At 39.9% G+C, this 15,211-nt stretch overlaps 1 protein-coding gene and 1 long non-coding RNA gene across 2 annotated transcripts; one reads left to right on the forward strand and one right to left on the reverse strand.

Moving 5' to 3' along the window:
* Positions 1–210: 210 nt before the first annotated feature.
* eral1 (Era-like 12S mitochondrial rRNA chaperone 1) lies at positions 211–6,183 on the forward strand. Its single transcript, XM_017714899.2, has 11 exons — positions 211–464; positions 1,283–1,432; positions 1,575–1,702; positions 1,781–1,858; positions 2,043–2,089; positions 2,303–2,364; positions 2,497–2,609; positions 3,652–3,969; positions 4,571–4,720; positions 5,455–5,535; positions 5,916–6,183. The coding sequence occupies exons 1-11, from the start codon at positions 368–370 to the stop codon at positions 6,036–6,038; spliced, it is 1,347 nt and encodes a 448-aa protein (XP_017570388.1). The 5' UTR covers positions 211–367; the 3' UTR covers positions 6,039–6,183.
* A 1,607-nt stretch (positions 6,184–7,790) lies between these two features.
* On the reverse strand, positions 7,791–8,903 carry LOC108437663. The gene is made up of 2 exons (XR_001858641.2): positions 8,627–8,903; positions 7,791–8,242 (listed from the first exon to the last, which is right to left on the reverse strand). It is a non-coding gene; the product is annotated as an uncharacterized LOC108437663 (long non-coding RNA).
* Positions 8,904–15,211: the final 6,308 nt, after the last annotated feature.

A 15,211-nucleotide genomic window follows, 5' to 3' on the forward strand; every position in this document is an offset into this window, starting at 1 on the left:
TCCTACTGCTGAGACGTGTTAATCCCTTTTCGTAAACTCGGGCTGCGTCCAAAACCGCATACTACCGTGCTACATAGTTTGTCAGAAATCAGCAGTACATTCATTAACTAGTATAGTATGTAGAGTGTGGCAGGCTGTAGTTTGGGACGCAGCCTCTCCAACTGCAGTCCGTTCGTCCACTAGATGGTGAGAGAGTTTAAGCTCCTTCTTCGCTCGGCTCCTCTTTTCTGTCTCTCTTGCTCTCGTTGTTTAAAACATGGCTGCGTCCTGAAAACACGCGTCAACAAACACTTCACGCTCGGCGGGATCGGTTTTCAGAAGAATACCTCACCTTTCAGCGGCTGATAACGTCGGTCTTTCCTAACGGATGGCTATTCGAGTGGGCGAGTCCTTCGTGAGGAGATGTCTGCGCGCTCCCGCCCGACCGTTACTGCTGGCAACCGTGTCACTGCGTCCGCGAGCAGGTCACGAGCGCTAACCCTGTCGCTAGTGCTATTGCTAACAAGTCCCTTACGTTCGCATAACATTCAAAATATGTGCGCTTCAGCGTCGTAAATCCGTTTTAACCACTTGACAAACCGGACTCTTGAAGCAGAATGAATATTAAGCTGGTGTAGATTGAGTTTAACTGGTTTAACACGCAGCGGGTTTAAAGATACGCTTTAATCGTAGTTTAGGTTCGGCTGTGTCCATATAGGAGAAAGAAAGTCAAAGGGAAATTCCACCAGGTTTTCAAAATTTCAGTCATTAAGATGCAACCAGTCATTCAGTGGTTTGACGTGAAGTAGTTCGTTATGGAGAAACTTGATTTCTTTACAGTCGTGGTAAAAAGAACCAGGGGTCACAATGTCTACAACACATTTGTTTTATTTACTGTCCAAAACGTCCAGTGAACCAACCCGTTTCTTCTGAATTGTTCTATTGTTAAAATGGTTAAATAGTCATAAATCTGAAAAAAGATTTCCTTCAGGGACGATTTTGCCCAACAGTGCCCTATGTGTATCAATCTGCCATGAATGAGTTTAAATAAAAGGATTCAAATGCATTTCAAGCGAAAGCTTTATCAAAAAGCTTTAATAGGTTTTCCATACATCTCAATTATTTAATGAAGTAGAATTTTTGAAAAGCCAGCGGGGTTCCCCTTTAAATCTTGGCTTTGTTAACTACTGAACTGACAGATGTTTTGGTGACTTGATGTTTACTATGGCATTGCTGGTTGCTTTAAGTTACCTGCAAGGCAGGTCTGGTTGCTGAAGCCTCTCTTTAACTTCTCCTCCTTCAGCCTTTCGTCCTGGAGCGCTGAGTGGACATGGTTTTCCTTTCACTCCAGCCTGTTCTGTGTCCTCCAGCGCATTTTTGGACAGGCTGCTGAAAGGAAAAATGCCTGGTGTGGATCAGGGACCCTGCCAGCAACCCGTGCCTCCGGATAGAGGTAATGGTGCCTTTGTTTTTACACTGTAAAGCGCAATTTATAGTCCGTAGAAACAGGTGTTTGGATCTGATATCCATGAGGTGTTACCTTGACACTGTGTTATGGTCGTAAAGCTTGATTTCCCTTCTTATTTTGCTCCCAGCCGGGCAGCTTTCTCTGTTACTGAGGCCCCCAGATCAACCAGAAAATCCAAAGACTCTGAGAGTGGCTGTTATTGGGGCTCCAAATGCAGGGAAGTCAACACTCACCAACCAACTCCTTGGCAGGAAGGTACAATTTCAGTTGTTCAGAATTCTTAAAGTTTGTGATGGTGGTTTTGGTTTTAACCTTTTCAATTTTTTTCAACAGTTGTTTGCAGTCTCGCAAAAAGTACATACAACAAGGTCACGTGCACTTGGAGTGATCACAATGGACAATACTCAAATTGTAAGAGTTTGTGTTGTACTCAAGAAGATGCTTGTTATTGTTGGTACAAGACTGAATAGTTTCACAACGTAACCGGCAGTAGTGGATATTTTCTTAATTTTTATCAGAGCTTAATGTGTGGCTATATGATATTGAAGTGGGACAGCTAGTGATAAATATCATCTTTCTGTCTCTGAATGATCAGATTCTGCTGGATACGCCTGGTCTTACTACTCCCTTCAAAGTTAAAAGGTATTCTCCTTGGTAATAAGGGAAAAGCCCTGAAAATGTATTGATTTCTTTCAATAGGAAAGGGCAAGAACCTTGTTTGGAGTTCAGAAGTAAAAGCTGGGTTTACTCACAGCTCTTTGAATAAAAGTATTATAAGTATAATGCATAAATATTGTGTACGCTACAAATAACTTCTGAAGAGATCTGATAATCTCCCGTTTCTGTTCTCTACAGGCACCAGCTGGAGAATTCCCTTCTAGTGGATCCACTGAACTCATTACGAGAGGCTGATTTAGGTAGCTATGTCTATTCTGAGCACTACAGATTAGGGTATGGTTATAATATACATATTATATATGGATCAGTGGTCGAAGGTTGAGTAAGTGGCAGGTAGCTCTCTCTTAACTGCTGGGATCTTTTATTTGCAGTGGTGGTTTTAGTGGACATCTCTGACAAGTGGACCCGCGATAGACTGGACTTTGAGGTGCTGAAGTGTCTCACCCTGAATCCACACATTCCTGCTGTTCTCGTCCTCAATAAGGTAAGCTATATTGCACATACCCACAGTCAGGTGACAGAAGAAAAACATTGATAAATGAGTGGAGAAGCAAAACAAGTGCAGATGTTTCCAGACAAGTGTGCTGCATAATACAGTTAAGCAGTTAACATCTTGTCATGCTCTCTGACAAGTATGAAAAAAACTGAGCAGACCCAGCTGATGTCAATTTTGGATCAAATTAACAAGAGGAAAACATCTAAGTTGATTTGAAAAAGGGGCCATTACTGGGCCATGGATGGCAGGAGCTTTTACTCACAAAGACTGCTTATCTCATTGGTATTTCAATAGGAATAGTGACTGAAGTGACTTCAGCATTGCTATCTATATCAGGGGTACCCATACTTTTTGTGGTTTGAGATCAGATCTATTTTCAGTGCACAGGTCATCATGGTCTACCTTTTAAAAGAAAAAGTAAAGAAAAAAGGCTGTTCTCATCATTTTCTTAAAGCTCAGACTGTCAGGAGGAGCAGTCCATCCACAGTTACATAGAGAGGGATGTTATTGTAGGACTGCAGCAAATTAACCAGTTGTTACAGGCACAAATGCAGATTCGAGAGTATAATGGTTTAAAAACTATAGATACTGGTCTGCAGAGAAGTGATATTGTCAGATGAGTTATCTGTGATCATATTCACGAGTAGGATAGTGCATGTGTGATGTATGCCAAGGGTACAGTACAGGCCTGAATGCTTCAGTGAGGAGGTCTGGTGTCTCTATTATGCTGTAGGGGGTATTTTGCTGGCATGCTTTGGATCCATTAGTACTAAAAAGAAAAAATTATCATGATCAGAGCATTCTCTCCTACATGTATCCATCAGTAATATTAACCTTTGTATCTTATATGATCAGAATTTGTGTTCGTTGTAAGTACAAAATGATTGTAATCTATTTTATTCAGTACTCCTGAGGTGTGGTTTAGATTTTTCGCTCAGAACAAGTCTGTGAGTTATCTGGCGTGGTCACGCATTCAGCATTTACATATTTGTTCAATTTTTGACCATGCTTCACGTGTGCATACACACAGGTGGACCTCCTGAAGAACAAAGCCTTGCTGCTGGACATCACAGCCAAGCTGACCGAGGGTGTTGTGAATGGTCAGAGACTGAGGGTCCGCGATGTGGTGAAGATATTGCAGAAAGAAAGAGATGAGATGCAGATGAAGGCTAAAACAGCCCTGGAGGCCCAAACGGGAGAGGAGCCATGCCCAAACTCAGACACTCAAGACCAGACAGGCCTGAGCAGAGAGCAGCTGAGAACCCTGAAGAGCCGCAAAGGGTGGTCTCACTTCAAGGATGTGTTCATGCTGTGTGCCGCAGATGGGGAGGACGTGGAGACACTGAAGGTAGAAGGAAGCTTGGCATTGTAGAGACGAGTTTATTATGCTTATTAGAACACATTTTATCTGTGCTATCTTTCAAAGTTTGGAATCACTTGTGTTATATTAGTAATTGTTATTTTATTCTGTTCACTATTAGTGTTTAAAATTGTACATTAAGTTTTTGAGAACATGTAGATGATTAGTAATGGGCCAGTAGCCAAAAATGTATATGTTTATCACAGTAATATTTTCAATTTTATATATATATATATATATATATATATATATATATATATATATATATGTGTGTGTGTGTGTGTGTGTGTGTGTGTGTGTATATATATATATATATATATATATATATGTGTGTGTGTGTGTGTGTGTGTGTGTATATATATATATATATATATATGTGTGTGTGTGTGTACACAATATAAATATACAATGTATATAAATATGCAATGTATATTTTTTTTAATGGATTGCTCTACATCATGTGTTGGCTTCTCTTATGGATGACTTGTAAAACCTATGAGCTGCATTAATTACATCATTATGACAACTACCACTTTCTTTGTCCCATCTGCCAAATGACAATGTAAATGAGTGCCTGTTGGTTTGACAGAGATATCTGATGGTGGCTGCAAAACCAGGCCCATGGCATTACCACAGTGACGTACTGACAGATCAGAGCCCAGAGGACATATGCGTCAACGCAGTCCGTGAGAAGCTTCTTGAATACCTTCCGCAGGAGGTGCCTTACACCATATCTCAGGTAATGCATTTCTTGGCCCTCCTGATACTGACATTTTCACATAAAGTCTCACTCTGTCACAGTCGTAACTGCCTTTAGTCCAAAAATGTATAGACACCTGCTCATCTAACATTTTGTTCTGAAATCAAGGGCATTAAAATTAATATTTTGAGAACGCTTTACAGTCGATGTTGGAACATTGCTGTGAGGATCTAATTGCATTCAGCCACATGATTGTTAAAGAGGTCAGGTACTGATGTTGGATGATTAGTTCTGGATCACCAAGGCTATTTAATCTTATGTCAAAGGTTTTGTAAGGAGCTTCGTCACTCTAGAGAACGTAGTTGTAGCCCACACTTGGCATTGGGCGTGGTGACCTTCAGCTCATGGATGGCTGCTTTAAAGCCTCCCAGTCTTATAGTAATGCATAAGTTATAGTGCCTATTTCAGCAATGGGTGCAACCCTAAAGTAGCAGACTTCACTAATTAAAAGTGATGTCTGGATACTTTTGGCCATATAGTGGGTCCATTTTGTTTCTTCAGTTCCTTTTCCTTTACGGCACATTCTCTGCCTGCTCTGCCTTTATAACATTAAATGTGACCTTCAATGGAGAGAAATAAAGGCTTTGAATGTCAGCAAAAAGGGGGGAAAATCTTTGCAACACCCCACCTTTGTTCCCTCAGAACAGTGAATTTTTCACATTGCCGGAACAGTCTTTGTGCTGACTCCCGTCGTTTTACCGTCTGTTTTGTAGCACATTGAGCTCTGGAGAGAGACTGAGGATGGCAAGTTGGACATATCTGTCAAATTACACGTGAAGAAGAACAGCCATATGGTGAGAGAACTGCTTTTTTTTGTTCTTTTTTTTTCCCCTCTAAAGCACTTTCATCCTCTGACAGTGCCGTTACCTTGATTCCAACAACACTCCTGCAGAGATATGCGGTAGGAGAAAACATTTGAATGGAGCTCTGTAAAGAATGGTAAATATTTGAGAAGATTCCTTTTATAAGTCATGCAATTTTAACAAGCTGAAGTTGGTGAAAGTGTGCTTGGTGTTGCTAAGCCACTGTAGAAAGGAGTTGCTGCAGCTTTTTAAAAGTCTCTGATGAATAGCCATTGATAACTGGGGATTCAGAAGAACTTTATGGTGTGTGTTTTTTTTTTTTTTTCCCTTCTGTTTATTTGAGTCCTCTTTTTCTCTTCTTTCATGAACAGACCATGGTGATTGGTCCTGGAGGTCAGGTAATGGCCAGGATAGCCCGAGAGGCAGGCGAAGACCTCACTAATGCTTTCATGTGCGAAGTGCGTCTGAAAATATCTGCCACTCTGAAGAACTGAAACAGACGGTTCAGCTGCCCCAAGGATCTGCACTGAAGTGTGTGAACAGGACACTTGTACAGTTTCTAAAGGATGACTACAGATGTCGTTACTCAGCCCGCTGCCTCAACCTGTTTATAGGACCTCAGCGTATATATATATATATATATATATATATATATATATATATATATATATATATATATATATATATATATATATATATTGCTTCGTCCAGAGTGGAATGAGATTGTAAATCATTGTTGACTCTCTCTCCCTCTCAGGAAGGAAGAGGTCTACTCAAGGCTGTGGTTTGTCTTGAGTTGTATGCGAACTGTCTGCCTGTTATCTCCCAACACTGTTCATTCTGTTCAGCTTCTGAGTTAGAGCTTCCTCTCTGAACTCAAACTGCTGCTTTCTTTAGTGTCCTGTTGCTTTTCTAGCAGGTGTTACTTTACACTGCTTTACTTTGATATGCAGGGCTACATCATGACTGAGTTAGTAGTGTTTCAGCGCTGCTGAACGCGTGGCCCCATTAAGAAAAGCTGGAGTTTCATTAAGTTGTAAAGATTGTCTTTTTTTTTTAGGGCTAGATTAAACAGTAGTGGTCATGGTTGTAGGCCTTGCTGCACGCAGGCTGTTTTCTTGGATTAGAAACTGGACAACTGTGTCTAGAAGTGTGCAAAAGTCAGAGACCACCCTTAATTAATTTAATTTCCAGTCTAAATGGCCATTGGGCACAAGATGTTCATTTTTCAGCATCAGGCAGAAATGGAAGAAAACATACTTCACAGTATTTACTGTGTCCACTCTTTGTCTTTATTACATCTTCCATTCTTTTAAGGAGACTTGCTTTCTTACTTGCGGTCTTACAAAGAAATGTACAGGAATGTTTTTCCACACCTCCAAAGTTCAGTCTTAGAAGTTGGTGGCATTTGACAACTACACATCCTTTCAGAGTTGTTTTTTATCACAGTGGAAGGATGGACAGAAACACCTGTGGATGTTTTCATATCTGAATCAATTGATTTTCTCCTCTCTCTCAAAGACAAAATGTCTGATGAAGACATTTTGGTGGTCTACCAGGTCTTACTGGATTGGAAGATCTTTTCCACATATTTTCTGTCCTGTAAAGTTGCCATTTTGGAGATACAAAGGTTTTGTTCCCATAGCAGTGATATGGTTCTTTGACTTGTCTAGTTTCTATGTAGCCTGTTATTAACACAAATTTTTGGTGTAATGTTCCCTGCTGATTCAAGGGCTACTTTGTTGTTTGTAAGCTCTTTGCAATGTTGGCTGTCTTTCTCCATCTCTTCTCTTGCTTTCAGACTCCGCTGCTGGAGCTCAACTAAAGGCCCAGCCCCAGAGGGCTAGATTACCCCTCTAATGGAACACAAAATGGAGCACTAACCTGCCGCTAAAATTGGCACAAAATGGCAATGGGATGCATTTGCGCATTTGTTCTTGTAATCCCCCGCTCCCCAGTCGAGTTTTGCTGGTGGTCACTACTTATCCAGGCCACGATGATGGATCAGCTGTGCCACGTTTCTGTCTCTGTCTCCCCCCCCCTTTTTTTTTCCTTCCACTCTCTTTTCTTGCTGGGTCACTTCTGAGTTCATTGAGGTCAGTGACGAGAGGCCTTTTTAATTAAAAAAGGCTACACATTTTATACAGTTGAGCCAAATGCTCAAAAAAATCACTTATTTATTTTGTCATTAATATTTAACAAAGTCTATTTGGCTGTATATTGATATGTAAATAAAATGTCAAGGGTTCCTGATTCAAGTACATGTTTATTGAACAACAGAACATATTAAAAAGAGCTGAACTGAAATTGGAAACATGTAAACAAACAACATTTAAATTATTTAAAAAAATGTATTACTCTTCAGTTTGTTCCATTATTTCTCCATTGTACCGTGCAGTCCTCATGGTTCAGCTCCACGCTTCTGGCCTGAGGTTGATTTCCAGAACGATGGCAGTGAGAAGAAGCAAAAGAACCCTTACCATTACTAAACTCAGTAATGGTAACGGTTTAACCGCCTCCCTCTATCACAGAAAGTGCATGCGTGTGTGGTAGACCACAGAGGAGGAATGCCACCCTGGATAGTACATCATCTATACTGTAGTGTCTCCATAATGAACTTACAGTATATGATGATATCCTGTCCAGAGGACAGTATTATGACTCGCGATGGATTGGGAAAGTGTAGACCTGGAGCATTCTGTGAAGAAAGCATAAGAAAAGAAATGGGACATTTGGTTGGGATGGGTGAATGTACTCAAATGTCCTCAGAGCAAAGCTGTATATAATTATAATGGAATTACATTATAATTCCTTTGTAATGTTAGTTATAACAATGTTGCAATGGAACTATGTAATTATAGTGTAGTTTATAATTCTGTAGTAATTATAGTATATAACATAGTACATTATATTGTAAATATATGCATGCATCTTTATGGGCCCTCCAGTGTCCCATGTTCAGCAGACACGTCCTACCAGAAAATCCCTTTCCAAACATTTGCAAACTTACACTTGCGGTCAGATTCGTCACACTTAATTGGCTGCCTGAAATAAGTTGTTTACTTCTTGTTTCTGCACTCACCTTTAAGGTCACTTGTCCTTTCTCCTCTTGAAGAAGGTGTTAGTGAACAGCTTAATTACTCTCGTTCAACACCTTCCCTCGTCTTCTTCCCTGTCTTTATTTCTCGTCTATAGGCTTGGTGTCTCCGATCTCTTGCCGGACCCCCCAATGGCTCTCTAGAACTTCTCCTCCCACTGGCTCACCATTTTAATGACCTTACTCATTTGCATATGGTGATGACACAAGGGCAGTCTCGCTCTTATCTGGCTTCTCCCGTCTTGCCTTTTGCCCAATCGGGTCATTCTGTTCTATCAGCATCCAAACAGTTACTCCAACCCCAGTTATCCTGCATGTGAGGGCACGCCTTTGGGTCACCCAACTTTAACTTGGAGTTGGACCAAAAACTTAAACATTATAAGTTAATGGTGAATTTGTTTCATATGGCTGCCTCATGTTAGTTCAATGCCTTAAGCTGAAAGTCCCTTATTTTTGACTCTAAGGCTTTATATACTGTATGCTACACTGGCATTAAATCTCATTATGCATTGCATTCTTTTTGTTTACATTAGAGCCTGTATTTAACAGAGTTAAATATGTTTTCTTTAAAGCAGAGCAAAAACTGTTCTTCTGCAAGTTAGAAATGAAAGGCTTGAATGACTGTTTATTCATTCTTGTTTCCTGAAGGAATTTCCAGCAGATTTTTGGTCAGAATGATCACCTTCAGTTCTTCATTCCAGTGATTGCTAAATTCGTACTGTTTCATAAATATATACTGTTTCAGAAGCTTGTGAAATTATTGTAGCATACTCACATGGGTAAATATGTGCCCAGTGTTTGTTGAGGCACAGCAGGGTTCAATAGGAGCTGCCTCCCTTCACCACACATCTACAGTTACTTTTAAAGGTTCTCCTACTTGTTGAAATGGGCCTATAAGGTTTCTAAATGATTCTGGCCTTGGTTTTAGGGGTGAACAGAATGGCAAAAATGTACTGAAGAACCAGTAATGCTACGTATAAAAGATACTATCAAAAACTGTCAGCACAGTGACTTAACTGCACTGCACTAAATCCAGTTAAGTTAATTGTGCTTTATTTGTAATGCAAAACGTCTTTTAAGTACTTACATTATCCACAGTATGCTCACAAAAGCGTACTGTGCCATAATATGACCTATCACTTTAATGATAAATATTGTCATATTGTCCAACCTACTTGGACTTATGGTTTGAAGACAAAATTAACAACCGTAGCTTTACATTATGTGGAAGGTCTTTAAAGATGCTACTACATTTCGGCAATATAACAAAAGTCAAACATCACATTATGTATCACTTAGAACTGACAAAAAAAAGTAGTAGTCCTATTAATACTAGTACTAATCAAAAACTGAATTTGCTCATTGTTTCACATGATTCACAGCATTCACGCAGACAGTCGGTGTTCTGGAAAGAAAAGCATACAATAATGTGACACGATTTATCACAAAACAATAACATTGCCCCCCGACACTCTTAGCCGCAAAGGTTCTATGACATAACAGTAGCAGAAACCCTTCGGGTGCTACAGTCATACTCAAAAGTTTTGCCACCTCTGGTCAAATTACATGGTTTGTTAACACAACCTCTACAGAGGACATACTTCTGCACATTTTAATGCAGAATTGCTCTTTACTTTCGGGTTAAACATATTGGGGGAAAAATTGAGAGAAAGTTAAGGTACATTTTGTTTATTTAATTAATTTATTAATTCATTCATTTAAATATATTTTTCCAAATATGCTAAAGGAAAAAACTACTGACTAAAATTGACAAAGAATGTCATACTCTGTAGAAGTCAACTTTTTTTCACTTAGAAAATCAACAAAACATGTTATTTTATGAGGGAAAGTTCAAACTTGTGCATACAGCTTCAGTCTCTTTTAAAGAACCATATGCAACATGTTTTCCATCATAGTGAAGACACCTTTATGCAGTTGAATGCTTCTTTGTCACGGTTCTACAGATAACCGTTTTATTGAAGAGCGCTTGAAGAACCACTTCATGGAGGGCGTACTAGCACATCTCGTTTACAAATATAGCTCTTTGTAGAACCGTCCACTGAAAGGTTCCTCAGGATACCAAAAGTGGTGCATTGGCTCCAAAGAACCCTTTTGGCACCTTTGTTTATAAAGAGTAAACCTGAGCGCAGTTCAGCTTGTTATCTCAACGTCTTTTCTGAGCAAGCCTATGAGTGAAAAATAAGTATTGGTTATTTCCTCAAAAGAAAACCTACACTGTAGTCTAGTCCTAAATACTAGGCTAAGTTTGCCAATGTTTCATTCTTCCGAACGCCACTTCTCCTTCAACTGCACTTTGTACCAGTAATTGCAATGTAATTGCTTCAGTTCACATATTCAGTATAAGTAAAGGCAGAGTGGGTTCATCTGAAGCTGCCTTCACAACAGTACTGTGATCAGTTGTGAAGGTTCTGTCTGATCACCGTAGTGGGCCTGGAAGCATCTAGATCAGCCTATCTCTGCATCTTCACCTAGCAAACTTATGGAGTGGTGTAGCAGTGACCCCCGTTGATTGTCTAAGATTGAGGCTCCCCAGTTTGGGTGGGGTGAGTAGGGGGTGTTGTGCACACCAGACAGAGCAGCAAGATAAGGGCTTGGGAGCTCTATCAGCCGTGCCAGCACGCTAACATGCTGGCCGTGCTGCTCTTTATCAGCTCCCTCGTATAGGTGGAAGTTTCCATGAAGGGAGGAGATACTTGTGGCCAGTCAGACATGAAGACAACTGGACACGGCCTTGCAGAAAGTGCCTTTGATGAAAAGACATGGTTTAAGTTTACATGTTATACAGCACTCAACCTTACTGCTATTAACCCACTGCCACTGCTAATTTGATACTGTTGTAGTTTTAGACACAAAGCACTAGTGAGTCTGGGTAGATACAGCCACCGTGTGTTATGTATTACCAGTGAGGTATATTATTTAGCCTTGTTATTAAAAACATGAGAGATTCTTTCAAAAATTATGCAAACACAAAAAACACTTGTCAAATGCAAAGCACACTGTTTGATTATTATCTGCTTTATTTAAAGTGCAAATCACCCATGTGAAAAAGTAATCTCCCCTTACTTACTCAAGAATCAAAATAAACCAAATTTAATAAATATTCATATACTAGGAACAGTTCTCCCAGTGGTGGTGGGCTGACCAATTTCCCCCGAAAGGCACAGAGGCAAAACATCCTGGAAGTCACCAAAATTTCCAGGAGAATATCTAAGGAACTGCCAGTCTCTCTAGCCTCAGCTGGCCCAGATGAAGTCCCCACAGTTAGAAAGATCCTGGAACTCATGGAAGAGCAAAGTACTGCTAAAGTTTTGCTAACCTGGACAACTGTTAATAAAAGACCCCCCCCTTTTCTGTTCTCATCTGAAGCTGAAAGATAATTAAGTTATGCAGCAAAACCGTGGTCCAAAACAGAAAAGCTGATCCTGAGAACAATACAAATAATGGAATATCCTTCCTGAAGCCAGTAAAGAAGGCTGGACATCTGAATGGCTGAAAGGAAAGACAGTAATTGGTTTGGAATGGCCTTGTCAAAGTCCTGACTTAAACCCAATGGAGACGATGTAGTAGGGCCTACCTACATATATATCAATACCAAACATTATAAATGTCAAAGGAGCAATTACTTCTTAATAAGGGCGAGTCATGTTTTGACTATGGTTGCTCCTTAAGTGAAATAAAAATATTTTAGTCTGGTTTAAACCTAATACATCTGTCTAATACATCTCATTTAAGGGTCAGTGTGACAAATATGCAGTAATAGAGGAAATCAGGAAGGGGTGAACACTTTTTCACGTGTTTTCAAATGTGAGATACAGAGGGGTTGTCCTGAAGCTGCCTACCTTTGCTAACCTTTTTGAAGGTTCTCCTGATTGCTGAATGGTCTACACTGTTAAAGATTAAGATTGGTCATTGGCTTGGAGCTACAAGCCACTTCTAGTTCAGAAAGTGTAGTCCATGTTCATCAAGCTTTTCAGAGCAGGAGAGCTGATCTAGGACCAAATGTCTTATTTAGTGGAACAGATCCTACATTAAGAATTTGAACACAGACCATGGACTTACATGGTTTTAAATGTTGAATTGCTGCTGATATTGTAATTTCTAACTAGGTTAAATTTAAAACTAAAAACTGGGCCAGGAGTTATAAAGCTTCTCAGAGTAGAAGATCTGACCAAGGATCTGTTCCAATTAGTTGGATCATTGTAAATAAGGCTTGGTACTATAGTGTAAACCCACATATGTTAGCTAAGCTCTGAATAATTAAAGTAATCAGTTTCCTTGTTTTTTTTTGTGGAACTTACAGGTTTAGGATTAGAATATGAATTAGAACACATAGAATATGTTTTTTCCTTCTCCTGTAAAGTTCTCAGTTTGGAGATACAAGTTTTTGTTCCAGCAACAGCAAAGTTTTTTTGCGTAATATTTATTTTATTGAGAAAGATAAATATTTTCTGTTGATACAAACTGTTGTATAAACTATCCATCCATCCATCCATCCATCCATCCATTTTCAAAGCCGCTTCTCCGTCAGGGTCGCGGGGGGTGCTGGAGCCTATCCCAGCAGTCTTCGGGCGGAAGGCAGGATACACCCTGGACAGGTCGCCAGTCCATTGCAGGGCAGACAGACAGACACAGACAGCCACACACACATTCACACCCAGGGGTAATTTAGCATGCCCAATCGGCCTGACTGCATGTCTTTGGACCGTGGGAGGAAACCGGAGAACCCGGAGGAAACCCACGCAGACACGGGGAGAACATGCAAACTCCACACAGAGAGGACCCTGTTCTGTATAAACTATCAAAAGCTCAAAATCATATGAGTGATTACTTTGTGTCAACTTGTAAAAGGACTGAATCACCCATTTGAGGAGATAACACTGGGTTTTTGTGCTTAACCTCACCTTTAGCATGGAGATATATAAGATGATGTTATAAATTTATGAGAATAACAGATTTTAAAAAATAAAAAAGGAAGAAGAAAATTAAGAGCTAACAGAAACCAGCAAAAGAACTAAGAATGCTGGGAGGCCCCGCCTTCTCTGCTAAATCAAACAGTTAAGGCCATTAAATGAGTTATTAATTTATCAAGAGATGCTGTGTTTCTACAACAATAAAAACATTTATTTGTATAGTGCTTTTGACAACTAGTGTTGTCTGAAAGCAGCTTTACAGAAAAGCCGTTTAGAAAGGATCAAAAGAAAAATAAGAGAAAATAAAAAGGAGTCTGTGTATCGATGTAAAGAACTGAATCCAGGTCCAGGGCTCCCATGAGCAAGCCTGAGGTGACAGTGGCAAGGAAAAACTCTCTTGGAGTAAGAGGAAGAAACCTCAAGAGCAGCTCAGGGTCAAGGAGAAACCAGCCCTCCTCTGGTCGACCCCAGATGAAGAAAGAATGATATAGCTAATGAGATTTTATGAGGATACAACAAAGAAGCTTAGAGCTTGAACATCTTTCAGAAATATTCTGATTAATCCAGGAGGAAGTAATGTAAAGTTAGTACCATCTCATAGGTTCTCATAGGAGTGCATGATCAGTGCTGGATGTCAGTTTTCTGAGTAGATTAGTTATAAAAGAATCCTGAGAAAGTAAGGAGAAAAATGGTTCCAAAAACTGGTTCCAAGAGTTCCCAAAACTGGAGGTAAAAAAAAGATTAAAATCATCAGATAAAGATGTGCATAAAGCTTTCATCTTTGAGAGAGAGGAGAAAATCGAGCTGCTTCAGATCTGAAAACATCCAGACAACTCAGCAATAGGAGTCTGAAAGGATGTGGAGCTGTAAAGAAGACATTGTTGAAAAAAGAAAACAGACAAGAAAGAAGAGCATTTGCAAATTAAATCTCAGAACAATGGACTGACCTCCCCAGAGTCCAGACCTCAGCATCTTTGTGTTTGAGATAACTTGGATTTGCAACAAAGTCCTAAGACTCAACTTTAGAAATGTGAACTGTTGAAACTATTTCTGTTTCTGATTTTTGCTTTTCCTGATGCGAATAAACTAAACAAATTGTACTTATTGGCTGTTTTACTCAAACAAATAATGGGTCGACTTTCTCAGTACAGTAATAGCTTCTTTTTTGATGTGTTAATCTCACATCTCAGCTGCTTTCTGCTGTTGTTGTTGGTCATGTTGTCCCACTCAACAAAGACCTGACCTTCCCTTTGAACGAAAGTCCAATGGCACTTTTTATTGCTTGAGAATAAACTACGAGGTGTTTGTTATGGTGCATCAATGTTCTTGACATGGTTAAGTAAGCCAAAGACACCAAGGTGGAGGAAAACACTCTTGTACGTAGAGTGTCATTACCCACACTTCCTACCCTTGACGATCATGTATTCTTGGCCTTCTGTCTAAGCTTGATCAATAAAGGGGCTTTGGTGGGATCCTAGATCCTAGAGCAGTTTTCAGCCTGAGCCTACAGTCTATAAGGTGAGAGTCTGGCTAAGTGAGGCTGATCTTAGAACAGTACAAAAGGGAACTTTTTCTCAAAGTCAATAAAGAAGCATGGACAGCACTTCACTTCCTGCAGTAATGAGGGGACAAACTGCTG

This window comes from Pygocentrus nattereri, chromosome 23 (genome assembly GCF_015220715.1).
Source record: "Pygocentrus nattereri isolate fPygNat1 chromosome 23, fPygNat1.pri, whole genome shotgun sequence".
Taxonomy (NCBI): Eukaryota; Metazoa; Chordata; class Actinopteri; order Characiformes; family Serrasalmidae; genus Pygocentrus; species Pygocentrus nattereri.